At 39.2% G+C, this 18,176-nt stretch overlaps 2 protein-coding genes across 2 annotated transcripts; both read left to right on the forward strand.

Annotated features, from left to right (window-relative positions):
• Positions 1-186: 186 nt before the first annotated feature.
• On the forward strand, positions 187-4,997 carry LOC103846708 (ER membrane protein complex subunit 1). The gene is made up of 12 exons (XM_009123687.3): positions 187-430; positions 654-781; positions 860-922; positions 1,000-1,121; positions 1,207-1,322; positions 1,420-2,224; positions 2,802-3,521; positions 3,596-3,817; positions 3,892-3,987; positions 4,066-4,260; positions 4,335-4,448; positions 4,521-4,997. Exons 1-12 carry the CDS (start codon positions 330-332, stop codon positions 4,779-4,781), a joined length of 2,943 nt encoding a protein of 980 aa, XP_009121935.2. The 5' UTR covers positions 187-329; the 3' UTR covers positions 4,782-4,997.
• Positions 4,998-5,878: 881 nt separating this feature from the next.
• LOC103846709 lies at positions 5,879-11,108 on the forward strand. The gene is made up of 3 exons (XM_033281633.1): positions 5,879-6,213; positions 6,747-7,266; positions 7,371-11,108. The coding sequence occupies exon 3, from the start codon at positions 9,791-9,793 to the stop codon at positions 10,883-10,885; it is 1,095 nt and encodes a 364-aa protein (XP_033137524.1). The 5' UTR covers positions 5,879-6,213; positions 6,747-7,266; positions 7,371-9,790; the 3' UTR covers positions 10,886-11,108.
• Positions 11,109-18,176: the final 7,068 nt, after the last annotated feature.

Below are 18,176 nucleotides of genomic sequence, written 5' to 3' on the forward strand. Positions count from 1 at the left end.
ATCTCTGCTCAATGTTGTTTATTTTGTTTGGTGTAACAAAGCTTATGGTAAATGTAAAAATGACCCAGATAATTACATAAATTAATTTTGTAAGTATCAAAATAAATTAAAGTACGAAATAATAACTCTTGATTTTCTGATTAACTAAGCTAAGATATTTTGTTCTTAGCTTAATAAAAAAATAAAAGTTAATTCGCTTATATTAAGATTCGACAGAAAAAAACAAAAGAGAAGACTTTAGCTTGCTCCTCCCACGATTTGCTTTTTTCCAGACCAAAGCTCCCTTCTCTCTCACCAGATCTGTTAAGAAAACTAAACCAGCAAACGCCATGGCTATGGCGCTTAGGTTGTATCTTCTCCTCCTCGTATTCTTATCATCTGCGATTGTATCTTTCTCCCTTTATGAAGATCAAGTCGGCCTCATGGATTGGTAACTCTTCTTAGATTAAACCAATCTGCACCGTTGTCTTATAGTAGTTTAGATCTTATTGTTAGTTAATTAAGTGATAATATGATTTCGATTCGCCAGTGAATTTGAGATGGGATCGGGTAAAGCTACTTGCTTTAGGCTACATATAGATGTTGATTTGTAAAGATATGATTGAAAGAAGTAAACTTTCGTTGAGAATCTCACTCTTGTTTGTATTGCGTAGGCACCAACGTTACATTGGGAAAGTGAAGCACGCAGTGTTCCACACTCAGAAGACTGGGAGAAAGCGTGTTATTGTCTCAACCGAGGAGAATGTCGTTGCCTCACTTGATCTCAGACATGGGGAGATATGTAAGATTAATGATTTTGATACTAACCATGTTCAATCTTGGAGTCTCCTTTTCTTACTTTTTTTTGGGTTGCCTGCAGTTTGGCGACATGTTCTCGGGACAAAGGATGCCATCGATGGAGTTGACATTGCCTTGGGAAAATGTAAAGAATCATTTCTTGATATACCAAACACTGTGTTTGCTTTCACATTAATATACCACTGTGTTTGTTTTTTTCAGATGTTATTACCCTTTCATCAGAAGGAAGTATGGTAAGAGCATGGAACCTTCCTGATGGTCAGATGGTGTGGGAAACGTCTCTGCATAGCGCACAGCATTCAAAATCACTCTTATCGGTGCCGGTTAGTAATATAAACCTAGTAGTTCTGTTATCTGTGTCATCATATTACTTTGGTTTCTTGTTTATGAATTAGATCTGTCTTGCAGGTCAATTTGAAGGTTGACAAGGACTACCCTATTCTTGTTTTCGGTGGTGGGTACCTTCATGCTGTTTCTCCTATAGATGGTGAGGTTCTCTGGAAAAAGGATTTCACAGCAGAAGGGTATGATAGCATTCACTTTTTTTTTATTTTATTTAAACGAGATTGCTTCAAGTGCAGACATGCTTACTTTCGATTTGCTTCATGGTGACTCTTACAGGTTTGAAGTTCAAAGGGTTCTTCAACCTCTTGAGAGCAGTATAATTTACGTGCTGGGATTCCTTCACTCATCTGAGGCTATTGTTTACCAGATTGACTCCAAAAGTGGAGAGGTTGTGGCAGAAAAAAGTAAGGCGTTCCCTGGTGGATTCTCTGGCGAAGTTGCATCAGTTTCAAACGATAAGGTCGTTGTTCTTGACTCAACAAGGTCAATCTTGGTCACCATCAGCTTCGTAGATGAAGAGATCAGCTTCCAGAAGACTCTTATCTCAGATCTCGTTGAGGACTCCGGAGAGGCTGAGATTTTATCTCCTCTTCTTAGCAACATGCTCGCTGTAAAAGTAAACAAACGCACTATCTTCGTGCGTGTCGGTGACCAAGGAAAGCTGGAGATGGTAGACTCGTTATCCGACGAAACAGCAATGAGCGATTCGCTTCCAGTTGCAGACGACCAAGTGGCATTTGCCTCGGTTCATCACGAAGGGAGCAAGATTCACCTCACGGTGAAACTCGTGGACGACTTGGATACTGTGTTGCTTAGAGAGAGCATTCAGATGGACCAGCACAGAGGGCGTGTGGATAAAGTTTTTATCAACAACTATATCAAGACGGACAGGAGTAATGGGTTCAGGGCGCTTATCGTGATGGAAGATCACTCGCTCTTGTTGCTGCAACAAGGGGCGATTGTTTGGAGCAGGGAAGAAGGATTGGCTTCGGTTACTGATGTTACGACGGCGGAACTCCCTGTGGAGAAGGATGGTGTTTCAGTGGCGAAAGTGGAACACACTCTCGTTGATTGGCTTAAGGTATGAATGTTCTTGAACCTATGTTTTGGATTTTCTTTACTTACCATGGAGTTGTGGCGCATAAGATAATAATAGTCATGGGCATATTATCTTGAAAACCAAACCGGAACCAAACTGAAAAACCTGAAACCGGACTGAAATTTAGAAAAGCCTGAACGGTTCCTATTTTTCTAAACCCGAAAAACTGAAACTGAACTGAGACGGGTATGAATATTCCAAATATAATTAAAGACTAATTATTTTAACTTTTATATATATAAAATATAATTTATAAATAAAAAATATCAAAAAAAAAACTAATCACCTGAATATTTTTGGGTTTAACTCAGATTTTTGGACTTTAAACCCGAACTATTTCTAATTCAGTTCCACTTTCGGTTTTATAAAAAATAGAAACCCAACCCGAACCCGACATTATCTGAACGGATCGTAAAAATGTCTGGTTCCTAAACAGGTCCTAAACACCCGAATAACCTGAACCGAATGGAAACCCCAAATGCCCAGCACTATAAGCACTATAAGATAAAGCACATTCTTCTTGTTTTCTCACCCTTATCAATTGATCTTTTTTTTGTAGGGGCACATCCTGAAGCTCAAGGGGTCCTTGCTGCTAGCAAGCCCAGAGGATGTGGTAGCAATTCAAGAAATGAGGATGAAGAGCTCTGGGAGGAGCAAACTAACCCGTGACCATAACGGCTTTCGTAAATTATTCATAGCACTTACTCGAGCTGGAAAGCTTTATGCTCTGCACACTGGAGACGGGAGGATTGTCTGGTCTACGCTGCTAAAATCTCCAGCCTGTGCACGCCCTAGCGGTATTAGCTTGTACCAATGGCAGGTCCCTCATCATCACGCCATGGACGAGAATCCCTCAGTTCTTGTAGTTGGCAGATGCGGATCAGATTCAAGTTCCCCCGGTGTGCTTTCATTCGTAGATGTGTACACAGGGAAGGAGATTAGCTCATCAGATATTGGCCACTCCGTTGTTCAAGTTATGCCTCTTCCGTTTACCGATTCAACGGAGCAACGTCTGCATCTGATAGCTGATACCGATGGACATGTTCACTTGTATCCGAAAACCTCAGAGGCTCTCAGCATCTTTCAACGCGAGTTTCAGAATGTGTATTGGTACAATGTGGAGGGTGATGATGGTATTGTCAGAGGACACGGTATGAAGAGCAGTTGCTCTGGTGAGACAGCAGATGAGTACTGCTTTACTACAAGGGAGCTTTGGACTGTTGTGTTTCCTTCGGAATCTGAGAAGATCATTTCGACACTAACACGAAAACCAAACGAGGTATTAAATATTGGTTTTCTAGTCATCAAATGCTTTATTTTATTTAAATGTGTGAGTTGATTGTATTTTTCCAGGTTGTTCATACGCAAGCCAAAGTCAGCACAGACCAAGACGTGTTGTATAAATACGTATCGAGAAACTTGCTGTTTGTTGCTACTGTGTCACCAAAAGGAGCTGGTGAGATTGGTTCGGTTACACCAGAGGAGTCAGCACTTGTAGTATACCTCATTGACACCGTCACTGGGCGTATACTTCACCGTTTGTCACATCAAGGCTGCCAAGGGCCAGTTCATGCTGTAGCTTCTCATCTCATATCTTTTTGTAAATAGATTCAATGCAACTTTCTTAACCTTTTAAAAATTGTTTGCAGGTGTTTAGTGAGAATTGGGTTGTTTACCACTACTTCAATCTCCGAGCTCACAAGTACGAGGTTACGGTGGTGGAGATATATGATCAGTCCCGGGCGGTATGGCTTCATATCCAAAACATTTTATAAGTTGATTTGAATGTTCTTTGCTCAACACTGTAAATTTTTTATTTGCAGGAGAATAAAAATGTGTGGAAACTCGTTCTTGGAAAGCACAATCTAACAGCACCAATCTCTTCATACTCAAGACCAGAGATGTTCACAAAGTCACAGTCATACTTCTTCCCTCAGTCAGTGAAAACAATCGCTGTGACATTAACAGCAAAGGGTATCACTTCAAAGCAGCTTCTCATTGGTACCATCGGTGATCAGGTTTGTAGATTACATATCACATCATATATAATACTTTATGGATTAGCAAACTGACTGTTCCAATGAATGAATAGATATTGGCACTTGATAAACGATTTGTGGATCCAAGACGGACACTTAACCCCTCACAAGCTGAGAAAGAAGAAGGAATCATCCCTCTCACGGATTCATTACCCATAATTCCTCAGGTTCACTTATATTTCACAGTCCTTGTTTTTTCGATTGTATCAATTCTTATGCGCTTTTGTTATGTTTCACAGTCATACATCACACACTCCCTCAAAGTAGAAGGCTTAAGAGGCATAGTAACAGCTCCAGCCAAGCTAGAGTCAACAACACACGTCTTTGCCTATGGAGTGGATCTCTTCTACACAAGACTTGCTCCTTCAAAGACCTACGACTCGCTGACAGACGATTTCAGCTACGCACTTCTTTTGATCACGATTGTGGCTCTCGTTGCAGCCATCTACATCACTTGGGCCCTGTCGGAGAAGAAGGAACTAAGTGAAAAATGGAGGTGATTGGATCCTTCAGAAGTTTTAAACCCTCTCTTTGGCTTTTCACGGTTGGAGAATGTTCATGGAAAAAAAAAATATTGGCTTAACTAAATTCTTAATGTTAGGCTTTGGAAATTGAGTACTTAACATATTCTTGTTTGTGACTTCTGTCACATTAGTCTTGCGTTGAACCTTTTGAAATTTTGAAGTTTATAGATTCACTCATAATTTTGAAATTGAGTACTTAACATAATATGTTTTTAAAGCATACGAAAAAAATAAAATATTTTTGATAAAGAATGAAAAATTTAAACTCACTTTATATTTTAAAACTAAAAAATGAAACAATTTTTTTTTGAAAATTCACATGTATTAACGATGGAAGTATCAATCACAAATTATTTTTTGAAAAAACCAAAAGTTTATAGCTAATGGCCGGACTTTAAATTTTAGACCCAAAATATTTCCAAACCGGGCTAAACCGGATTCAATCTAAGTCCGTTGATATTTGAATCCGGTTTAGCCCGGTTTGGAAATATTTTGGGCCTAAAATTTAAAGTCCGGCCATTGGCTATAAAGCTTTTGTTTTTTTTCGAAAAATAATTTGTGATTATTACTTCCATCGTTAATACATGTGAATTTTCAAAAAAAAAAATTGTTTCATTTTTTAGTTTTAAAATATAAAGTGAGTTTAAATTTTTTTTCTTTATCAAAAATATTTTATTTTATTTCGTATGCTTTAAAAACATATTATAAACAAACCAAATTTAATAAGATTTAAATAATAAAAAATAAATTAAAACTAAATATATAAAAAACAAAATTTATGATAAATTTGGTCAAACGTTTCATATTTTGTCTTTTCAAATAAAAATATGTTGTACATAAAAAAAAACATACATTTGCAAAATTTAAAATGTGACACTTGTAATGATCAAACAATAAAATGCATTAACAACTTTTATATTTTCTTTTAAAATGCATTAACAACTTTTATATTTTCTTTATCAAACAACAAAATGCAATAAAATTTAAAATGTGACATTTATGTTGTATTTATTTGGACTTCTTACGGTTAGGCTTATTTTTATTGTTATTTTGGGCTGATGAATTTGTATGTTTAATGCTGCCCGACGACCCATGAAGGAAAACCCTAACTCATATGAAGGGGAAAAAAATTTGGGGTCGGACACTCCTCTTCCTTTTTCTTCAAGTCCCCTCTCCCACTACGTAACATTTAATTTTCTCTACCACTACCTTGTATGAATTTCAGTGATCAATCCTATAAATAGTGACGATAAATTCCCCAAATTTCATTGCCTCACACAATTCCTTCATATTGCTAAAAAAAAAGCGTCTTCACCACAAATAATCATTCACACAATTGCTTCCTGGACAAGAATAAGCTTAAACAGCTGGAATGGTTACTTCCCACCCCACTATCCGATGTGAAAAGGTTGGCTTTCTCATCTTCCCTATTATTTTCCATTTAAAAATTGTGGTCACTGATTATCTTCACCCTATATATTTGGTTAGCTATATGCAACAACGTACAGATTTAGATTCAAGAGTTCTCCAGAAGAAATTCGTGTTTGCCGTAGTGTAACCCTATAGGAAAAGTTAGAGATGCACATAATTTTCCGTTTTTTGTAGGATTGATACGTCTAAAAATCCAAATGAGTTTTTCAGAGAACACCATTTACGAAAATGGAACCCATGTGGGACCTATAGACTGAGTCAATCATATAACGTAACAAAATGTTTTATAGTTATTGGATCTTTTGTTTGAGAGTGAAAATAGATGATGAAAGATGAGATAATGTTGATGTCAAAGAAGTTTAATCCACATCTCTGTTTTTATTTATTCCTTTTGTTCTGTTATCTCTTATCTGTCTCAAATCTAAATCATATTTAAAAAGAGACTGTCTTCTGCTTTTAACTCCTCTCTGTATTGATTTTGTGAATAAACACGTTTACCATTGCTTTCAGGAATTGTAAGATGATTCCTTACGCTGCTGGTGTCATTGTCCCTCTAGCTTTAACCCTTTTGTTCCGCAACGCTAAGAAAGACGAGAAACGAGGACGTCGGTGGAGAGCCAGGTCATACCGTTAGGAACCACCGGTTCAAAGATCCCGTCTGGGAAGACATCTCCACTCTCCCAGAGCTCTTCGAGATCTCGTGCAAGAACCACAGCTACAGGTTTTCCCTCGGGACCAGGAGGCTGCTCGCTAGAGAGGTCGAGACTAGCGAACACGGGAAAGTGTTTGAGAAACTTCATTTGGTGATTATGAGTGCAAGACATTCGGGCAGCCGCTTGAAGCTGTGTGTAGTTTTGCTTCTGGTTTGGTTCAGATTGGACACAAGTCGGAGGAACGAGTCGCCATTTTTGCGGATATGAGAGAAGAGTGGTTCATTGCGTTACAGGGTTGCTTCAGGCGCAACGTCATTGTGGTTACTATCTATTTATCTTTGGGAGAGGAAGAAGCTCTTTGTCACTCGCTCAATGAGGTTAGCTCTTTGCTTCTCTTCTCTGTTTGGCCATTTAAGTTAATTTAAATGGAATACATTATATTTGACCAAGCTGAGTTATCTTTTTTACATTTCTTTTGCAGATATGTTGATTGTGTTCATGGCAACCCACAAACAAGAAATATAGAGTTACATCGTTTCTTGAAGCTGAATCACCGGTTAAATTTTTTTGTTGTAATGGTAAAGTGGTTGAATTGTAGTCCTAAACAAAAGTATAGATCGGAAACAGAACTAGATGGAGAGATATCTTTGAAGAAGACATTAAGCTTAATGCCTGGCTCCGAACCAGCGTTCAAGAGAGCTGGAGACAATTAAAAATAATTGCGGTGTTCAACAACATGCAAGAAAAAAAACAATTTCTATATGTCTTCATCATCTTTATTGTTTAGTTGAATATTTTTTAGTTCCATAAAATAAAAAAAATTATTTAAAATATAAAATTAACTACATTGATTTTTTTAACAATATCATAATTCATTTATAAAAACAAAAAATAAATAAATTAAATTTTTTTGTTAAAAATAAATAAACAAATAGAAAAAAAACAAAGCTATTTACTTAATAAAAAATAAACAAAACCGCGTTTTAAAAGTCATAGATTACGTCGAAGGTATTTTCTTTACAGCTATGCAACAACCTTAAAACATTTGGAATATTTGAACTATAAATTACTTAATATACATGTAAGTGTTCATTTATAATAAAAAGAAAAGAAAATAGATTTAGACTATCAAAATTTGAATCAACTATCCTATATCAAACATGAACTGTAACAAAATGCAATCATATAATGCCCAAACCAAACTTGCACATTATAATCATCATAATCAAATCCCCACTCTTGAGAGCTCAAATAAGAGCAACCCACAACTAACCAACCAATCATAGATTCTTAATTATCAAAAAACATACAACAAAAACGATCACCTACACCTCATTCACCCAATGTAATATGTTATACGCTGCAATCTATTAATATACTTACAAACAAGTAAATCAAACATAATTAATCTTAACATACATAATTCTTACACACACCCTAACTTTATGTAAAACCATAAACGCTATTACATACTGTTTTTACAAAAGCTTACATAAAACACACGCAAACAAAAAATACAATTATATAGTTACATACTTCACACATCATGTTTACCAATTTCATTTTACTTACTTCTCTTGCAATTTGATCAAACAATCTTTTTACCTTTCCCACTCAACAATTTAGCTAAAAGAATTGATTTCTTCAGTCAGCCTAATAAAATAACTTCGGTACTCTATCAAACGGAAATCATATAGCCGTAAAGGTTTCTCTTATGATCCATGGGTTTAACAAGGTTTCTCTATTGTGTTTGATTTTGATCAATTTAATTTATAATACTCAAGATTTAAATTTAGAGAAGTGTTAAAAGTATTATAACACTATAAAAATTTCAACTCTGAATCAAATCAGCGATTATACTGAATATGTTCACATATCGTTTTTAGTTATATAACTAAAATTTGATGTAGACAACACTGATTGTTTAACATAATCACACTCATAACTAAATGAAAATAAAAAAAAATTTACACACAAATTATATCACTGATAAAAACTAATACATCACATCATACGGGTAGCACGGACCACCATAGGTAAACAAAATTCTCAACACTCAATTTCTTTCTCTATAACTATGACTTTCAAAATTTCCCATCAAAATCACTTAAATGGTGCAAGTGTGTAAGGCATAAAGTTGTAAGCTAGAAAAAACCAGTGAATATACACACTTTCTTGAAGATTGATTTAAGAAGATAGGCTAAAAAAGTTCATATAAACCCCACTCAATAAGTATTTATATTTAGTTATATCTTTATTAGTCAGTCCGTTTACATTTCCAAATAGTACTTAAGCTATTCGTCTACACAAGAAATATACACACATTGCATTTTTCAATAAATAATATTTGAATTCTTAATAGTAACTAAATATAGAATTCTTAATGGTAACTAAATATCTGACTTTCTTTCAAAAGTGTTGCAACAGTTCTAATAATAACTTTCTCATCTTAAATAAATTGCAACATCATCAAACGACTAATACAAAATCACCACACCATTGTAAACTACTACAAATGGAATTATCTTTCATAAGTAATATTTTTGGATCAAAACTCTTAAGTGCGAACGTAAAATTAGTTTTTAAACAAGAAGATAAACACTGTTCGGCATAATAAAATTGTTTTTATTATAACTTTCCGTCCGTAGGGCGGGCCGACCCTAGTATAAGTTAAAGTATAAAACTTGAGGTTTTCGGATTGGTTCTAGTTCAAATGGATTTATACCTAAAATACCCAAAATTTAAATGGGTATATCCCAAAAGACCCATATTTTTTTTGAGCTTATAAAACTAAATCTAAACTCAGTAGTTTTTAGGACTGAGCAGATTTGGGCCGTGTACTTCGGCTCTACTCGACATGTCTAACCGTATATATATTCCTAGATCCCTTGCATAGTATACATGCCAATGACAGTAGTAATAATAATAATTATATGGTTTAATACGAGTGATAATCTTAGGAAGAGTCCATGTGTAAACGACCTGACAAATTTGGTGCGAAACAATTATTTTTCGTACTATTTAAAGAAGAGACACTTCGCTTCACTTCACTTAATAAGTGCTCCAATCATTATTCCAGCGATGATGAAAGCAAACCAGAAAGCGAAACCACACGCGCCACCGCGTCCTCTCTTCTCCTGCGGCTTCTTCCGCCGCTGCACACAGTCCGTCCTCAGTCCAACCTCTCCTCACCGTAAGCCAACCACCACCCCTTCCTCCTCTTCATCCTCATCAACCTCCACCTCTCAAAGCTTCACTCAATGGCGTTTCCCGCATCACGCTGACCAAACTCCATCCACCGTCACTCTTCCTCCCACTCCTCCCCCTCCGCCGCCTCTTCCGGTCGCCACCACTCTCCAAGAAACGTTCCAGATCGCTGAGCTTCACCTCGCATCCGTCTCCCAGTCCGACAAGCTCCTCGCTCTCCAGCTGCTCGAGCGAGTCGTCGTACCCGACCCGCCGTCGAATCCGACTTGCCCGCCGGGTCTCATGCGAGGCCTCGTCTCTTGCCTCCGCAGCAACAACATCGTAACCGCCAAATACGTCACCAAGATCCTCCTCGCGCTCTGCCTCGCCGAAGGTAACCGACAAGTGGCGGTCGAGGCGGGAGCCGCTCGAGCGGTGGTGGAGACTGCGGCGGGGTTAGAGATCTCTGCGGTGGAACGCGCCTTAGCTGCGCTTGAGCTCATGTGCACGACGGCGGAAGGTGCGGCGGAGGTTCGTGGCCACGCGATGACGGTGCCGGCCATGGTGGCGGTGATGGCGAGGCTGACCGGGAGGGGGAGGGAAAACGCCATAAGCATACTTGCGGTTGTATACGGAAGAGGAGGAGTTGACGGCGAAGAGATTGCGGTGGCGCCGGCGGAGGAAGTGGCGAGGGCGGTGGCTCTGGCGCTTGAAGGAGAGTGTACGGCGAGAGGGAGAAGAAAAGGGGCTCACCTGTTGAAGACCCTTGAGGAATATGGACGGTTAGATCTGAGTCAGAATGGGTCATGAGAAAAAATAAAATCTAACGGCTGAGATTATGTCAGATAAAATAATTCTGAAAGCTAGTTTGATGTCACGGGCTTGTTGTTCTTTTGTTAAAGAAGTGTGGGCCTCGGCCTCTGTCTCCCCCTTTCTATGTGCATAATAATGCATAATATGAATTGTTTTTCCTAAATAAGTTTTCAACGACGAAATTAAATTACTAGAATTTACTGCTGAATATAAAGTTCCATATTTATTTGGTAGATTATATTAGCAACCAACCGAGTTGTAAATTTCGAACGACCGAATTTTTTTTTTTGCTATGGTTGCTAATACATAATGTATATTGATATCATTATTCGACAAATAAATATGGAACTTCATTTATGTTTTCAAAAAAAAAAATGGAACTTCATTTATTCAACATGATCATATATTAGCAACCATATTATAAGTTATATCCTTATATATTGAAATATTATTTTGTTTTTTATATGAAAATTCTAGAATCAACTAAGATAGGTATCTCATATGAATTTTTAAAATATAGTGAAATAAAGATAGTGTAGTTAATTACGTTGAATATATTCAAATTCATGAGGAACTTCTTTAAATAATTTTTTTTTATAAACCCAAGCATATAGATTTAAGTTGAGAATCCCATGATAAAACTCTCTGTTGGACATGTTATTATACAAACTGAACATCGTTTTTTGCTTCAAATATCCAGAAAACAAAAAGAAAGCCGACAACATACGTCATTTGGTATTTCCTAGAAATCAGAATTAATATAGACGAATGTATTGTTCAATTAAAAAAGCTAGCTACATACAAACATGACAAGCAACGAATGTATTCTTACGTTAAACTCTAGAACATCCAAACATCTAATTGCCAACAGACGTAATACACTTTAAGTTCTTGTGTTGAGATCTGTCTCAAATATTTTTGCTTTCGCGCAACTAACCATTAAATTCAAGCTTTGTGTCATGCCAAGTAGTTACATAAACCATCGAAATTTAAAATTCGGTCCTACAAAAGCTGGACCGGAATGGATGGAGTTATAAATATTGTTGGCCAAGTAGAACAATAACTTCAGATGGTTTGTTTGGCTTTTACTCCATGATAATGATGGTACCGATCCTATGGAGTCGTAACCAACTAAAATACTATATTGGACTAGTCTAAGAACACCCTTATCAACAAATTTTCTCAACTTGATATACAAAATTCACAATATTAATATAACTTAATATCAATTAGTTGTTTGATTAAAATTTATTATATAAAACAAATTCAAAACATTTATATGTCAACACATGGTAAAAAAAAATCTCAAGAATATCAAAAAGTGTATTTTTTTTAGATATTTTTCTCTCTTCTCTTCTAATTATTATAAAAAATTTTTTTTTGTAATTAGTTAGATACTCATTAAGTACCTCCCATTGGAAGTGGTCTAAATTGCAACACATATTCTTTTTTGCAACACATATTCTTGGTAAGTAATCACCAATGTTAAGGACTTGTAATCATAACACTCACTCAAAATTTTAATTATGCTAGTCTTTTTTTATATTTTATCATCTAATTATGCTAGTCTTAAAGTTATATAATATAATCTCTAGTATCGGTTATTCTCTCAATGTAATCACGTTATTAGTGTAAGATAAAATATAATAAAATTTATTGATTTCATCTGTTATACCAACATCCATATACAGTAAAACCTCTATAAATTAATAATATTGGTATTTTAAAATTTTATTAATTTACAAAAGTTTTTTTATTTAGAATTCTCATTTTAAGATATATTTATTCTAAGATAAGAAAAATATTTGATTTTAATGTATAAAAATTAATTGTTATTTTTTTAAATTTGACATTTATATTAATTTTATTATATTATTTGGTGTATATAATTTTTGAATTATATGTTATACTTTTTTGGGGTAAACTTATATGTTACACTTGTTCTGTACTGATATTTTTTTTTTGGGCAAAAGCATACTTGAATTAGAAAATAACAAAGCGTTCGAAACTCATCCACAAGCCGGAGAGTTAGATAAGGAGAGTAGCGCTGACTTAGCAATTGTATCAGCCAGAGTATTACCCAATCGAGGGATAAAATGAAAAGAAATACTACTAAAGGAGACTGATAGAGAGTGAATATCAAAGAGAATTCCTTGAATCCACACATGGTTCTTCTTGGTAGACAGAAGGGTGATGAGACTTTTGGAGTCTGAGAACACTCTAAGGGAGTCAACACCACGTGTAACTGCAGATTGGACTGCAGCCTTTAACGCCAGGGCCTCAGCTACAAGGGCTGAGGGGACAGATCGGCGGTATGAAGAGAAGTTGCCTGCTGGTGCGTCTGTGTAGTCTCGAAAGTGCCACCCCATACCACATCTTCCAGTCTTTGAGTCCCAAGCTGCATCAGAGTAAAGACTCCATGTGTTGGTACCTGAAAGAGAAGAAGGCGGAGGCAAAAGGTTGTTAGGCGCTAGCAGGGAAGGATCCACACACTGTGGCACTGCGGGAATATGCTGTGATTCTTGAGCTCCCTTCCAAGCTCTTGAATCCTGTAGTATTTTCAGAACAGTTTCTTCAACAGAAAAATCTTTACTTTCAAACAGTAACTTATTCCTGTTAGTCCATAGGGTCCAAAACACCCATGGGAACAAGGGAATGTCGCTTAGACCCGTTGGGGGCAGATTAACAATTTTACTGCAGCTTTCGATGAGGTTCATGACTGAGTTTGGTAGCTGTGGATGTGAGGACGGTGAGTGCATACATGGAAGCTGACTCCAAACTCTCTTAGCAAAAGGGCATTCGAACAAAACATGGAGTTCTGTTTCTAGTTCCCCACATCTCTTACAGTTTGCATCAATGGCCATTCCTCTGTTTTGGATCGCTGAGCCCACGGGTAAGGCTCCTGCCGTAGCTTTCCAGAGTAGATGTCTTAGTTTTGGGGAGGTATTAACCTGCCAGATGCGTTTCTTCCAGTCAAACTGGTCAAAAGGCTCAGCCTCAGTGTTGAGTTTGGCAACTGCGTAACCCGATTTTGTAGTATAAGTCCCTGACTTATCCTTTAGCCACACCAGTTCGTCGCTCATATTACAGTCACTGGGGGTGATCGCCTTAATGTTCTCCTCATACTGAGGCAGGTGCTCTCTTATGGCTTGTACGTTCCACTCGGAGGAGTTAGGTAGCAGGAGGTCAGCCACACATAGGTTAGCGTTCTCTAGTGTTGGTGGCCCTATGGGAGTTGAAGGTCTGTCGAGTTGTAGCCATGGTTGAGACCAGACCGGAATCGATTTCCCATTTCCCACAATCCAGCCAAGGCCCTTCTTTAGCACCTCCCGCCCCGCTAGTATACTTCGCCAGCCATGAGATGCTGAGGCCGGAGCAACACAATCCAAAAAAGATGAATTGTTGCAGTATTTTCCCATGAGGATTTGGGTAAGCAGGGACTGAGGTTCCTTTAGCATTCTCCAAGCAAGTTTTGCAAGCAAAGCATCATTAAACTGTTCTATCTCCCTGAATCCCAAGCCCCCAACACTTTTTGGCCGAGTTAGCCTTGTCCAAGAGACCCAGCACAGTTTTCGAATCTCGGGTTTTGCATCCCACCAGAATCGAGTTAAGACGCTTTGTATCTGTTTACATACTGAGAGTGGAAGCTTGAAACACGTCATTGTGTACGTTGGGAGAGCGGCTAGAACTGCTTGTAAGAGAACCTGCTTTCCAGCACTCGAAAGGTATCTCGTGGACCAGCTTATTGATTTTTGACGGATCCTGTCAATAAGCTTTGAGAAAATATCCCTCTTCTTTCTCCCAAAATGCTCGGGGAGTCCTAAATATTTTCCGGCCCCTCCCTCACTGTGAATATTGAGGAAGTCCTTTACTCGTGTCTTCACCTCGCTTGGTGTTTTTGCAGAGAAGGTAATAGCCGATTTACCCAGGTTGATACACTGTCCTGAAGCACCTTCGTATAAGGATAACACCCTCTTCAACGCTTCACAGCATGCTACACTTGTTTTAGTAAAAAACATAGTGTCGTCTGCGAACAACAAGTGGTTTACGGGGGGGCATCTTCTCGCCACTTTTATCCCGGCCAAGTTCCCATTCTGCATTGCTCTAGAACACAGTCCAGAGAGAACTTCGGTGCACAAAATGAACAAGTAGGGCGAGAGTGGGTCTCCTTGCCTAATCCCCCGAGACGGAACCACTTTTCCTTGTGCTGATCCGTTCACCAAGAAGGAGTATGAGACTGAGCGAATACACTCCATAATCCATGAGATCCAAATGGGGTGAAAACCAAGTCTAACGAGTACTCTCTCAAGGAAACTCCACTTGATCCTATCATACGCTTTGCTCATATCCGTTTTCACAGCCATGGAGCATCGTACTTTTGCCCCGGAGGTTCGGAGACAGTGGAGGACTTCATGTGTGATGAGCACATTGTCAGATATTGCTCTTCCCTTTACGAAGGCGGATTGGTTACTCGATATGATGGCTTGGAGCACTGGTTGGAGCCGACTGGTGAGTACTTTTGCGATGATCTTGTAGTGGGTACTGCACAAAGCAATCGGCCTGTAATCCGCAACCGCCTTAGCGCCTCTGGTTTTCGGTATTAACCTGACGTGGGTTTCGTTGTAACGGCCATCAAGTGTGTTCGAAGTGAAAAAATTTCCAACTTCTGCCGTTACATCATCTCCTATTATGTCCCAAAAGCTTTGGTAGAAGCTTGCCGAGAACCCATCCGGCCCGGGAGCTTTATCTGGGTTGATGGAAAAGACCGCTCTCTTGATCTCGTGTTTATCTGGAATCCTAATTAAGGCATCGTTCATATCAGTGGTGATGAGCGGGAAGAGGACCTCGTCGATGACTTGCAACGAAGTCGTCTGTCTCGAGGAGAAGAGATCTCTATAATACTCTGAGATAGTATTGACTATGTGATCTTCCTCGTACATCGCTCGGCCATTGGCATCTTCTATCACCGAGAACTTGTTAATAGTTCGTCTTTCCCTGGTTATGGCATGAAAGAACCCGGAGTTCCGGTCTCCACTATGCAACCAAAGGATCCGACTCCTCTGTCTCCAGTAGAGTTCCTCCTCGGTGTAAGCTTTTTCCAGCTTCTGTGACAGTGCAGCTATCTCAATCGGGTCAGGATTTGCGTTCGAGAGTGCCTCCTCCAGCTTTGCTTGCGTTTCCAGAATTGCCTCCTTGCTGTTCCGGTTCTGAAGTTTGGTCCATTCCATTAGTTTTCTCCTGATCCTACAGATCTTGGAGAGGACCGATTCATATGATCTTGCTGTCCAGTGCTCTTCAACTAACTCTTTTATCTCAGGTTTGTCTTTAAGGCTTCGATCAAAGCGAAATAGCCCCCGCTTTTTCTTCTGAGTCTGATTGAGGTGGACTAAGACTGGACGATGATCCGAGCCTTCAAATCTCAGATATTCACAGCAACCGGAAGGGAAGAGCTCAGCCCATTTACAGTTGATCATTGCGCGGTCTAGGCGGGACTGTATAAAGTGACTGTACCGAGTTCCCCTCCACGAGAGAGAGTTGCCAGAGTGTTGGAGATCCCACAACCCCATTTGGGATACAAAGCTCCTGAAAGCCAGAAAAGATCCTTCCCATCTCAAGGGACCTCCTACTTTCTCGGAGTTATCCAGGAGGTCATTAAAGTCACCAACTACTAACCAAGCTTCTTCGTCTCTTCCTAAACCAACCTCAGTTAACTTGTTCCAGAAATCTAATCTATTTTCTGTTCTAGGCGCTCCATAGATGAAGGAGACAAACATAGGTTTCTGTTGCAAGGTGATAATAGTATCAATAAAGTTGGGAGAGGAAGAGAGAATATCGACCTGAGTATCGGTTTTCCATGATAGCGAGAGCCCGCCACTGGTCCCACTCGGGGGTACGGTGAAGTGGTTTGTATATTCCGTTCGCTGGAACATTCGGAGCACCACTTCGTCTTGATTCATCGTCTCCATAAGGAAGATAACTTCAGGGGAAATTCTTTTTTTGAATTCCCTGATTCGCTGGCCTGTCAGGGTGCTCCCAATCCCTTGACAGTTCCAGCTAAGTAGCGCTAAGGAAGAGCGCTTGGGGTTGCCCGAAAATCCTTTTGCTTCTTTGTTATCGCTGGAATAAGTTTAGGCTTCGGGACCCCTCTCTGTTGAGTCTGAGCTGATTGTTTTTCCTTCTGTGTTTTTCTCTTAGGGGAGCTTTGGGTTTTGGTAACTCTCCTTTTCTTCAGATTGATTCCTTGGAGGGGGCTAGCATTGTATCTTTTCTTCTCCGTTGAAGTCCCTACTTTTCTTCTTGCCACACTCCTGGTGACTATTGCCGGTCCATCAGACAACCGAGACTGGATGGGGATATCAGATTGGCTTGAGGCCGGGAGAGGACCAAGGCGTAGAGATACGTGTCTCCTATCTTCACTGAGTGTCCTTATCGGAGAAGACCCGCCTGGTGGTGAGCTGAGAGTTCCCGGGGGCCTAGAGGCTGACGGTCGAGTATTGCTATCTAGTCGTGGAGGTTCTATTATCTCTTCCAGATACTGAATCTCAATATCTTGAAGTCGACTTGAGCCTGTGGAGGTGCCTTGATGCACAAGTTTAGATTTCCCATTAGAGGGTAAGGATAGTCGGTCTCTTGCAGGGGTTCTATCAGCCGAACGCTGAGCTCCCACTGTCTCGCCTTCCTCTCTGAGAGATAGTGATCTTCTCAGGTCAGAGGAATGTGGAATAGAAGGTGGGAGCAGTCTTTCTTTGGCTGGGCGCCTGTCAGTCGAGAGGCGCACCCCTGAATCCACTTCTTCGTCTCTTCGTATCAGAGTTCTTCGCAAGTCTGATGAGTGTGGGGTTCTCGCAGGTAAAGCCGGAGATTGGATCGTCTTTGAAACTGAGTCCTGACTTGGTGTTTTCCTGTGCTCAGTTCTTCCTTCTTGCTTATCTCCATCGATGCGGTGTGATCCCAGTACATTGTTTGCCCTCTCAGAGATTCGGACTCTACTTTCAGTTCTAGACGCAGGTCCTATTAAGAAGGGTCTGTCACTACTGGGGTCATCCCTTCCTCTGCGGAACTCACTGACCACAGGTGAGAAGTGTCGTTGGTGTCGAGAGTTGTATCTTTGGTTCTGTACTGATATAATCCTTATTTTTTCTTTTCGAAACATTTACCTTAACTGTGTATTATTATCCTCCCCTTTAATCCATTGTCTCAATCTTCTTACTGTCACCGCTCACAAGTTAGCTTTGTGATCTACACCAATGACCTTCTTAAGGTTACAGTACGCAAACAATTGTAGATA

The sequence above is a fragment of the Brassica rapa genome, chromosome A10 (assembly GCF_000309985.2).
Source record: "Brassica rapa cultivar Chiifu-401-42 chromosome A10, CAAS_Brap_v3.01, whole genome shotgun sequence".
NCBI classification, from domain to species: Eukaryota; Viridiplantae; Streptophyta; class Magnoliopsida; order Brassicales; family Brassicaceae; genus Brassica; species Brassica rapa.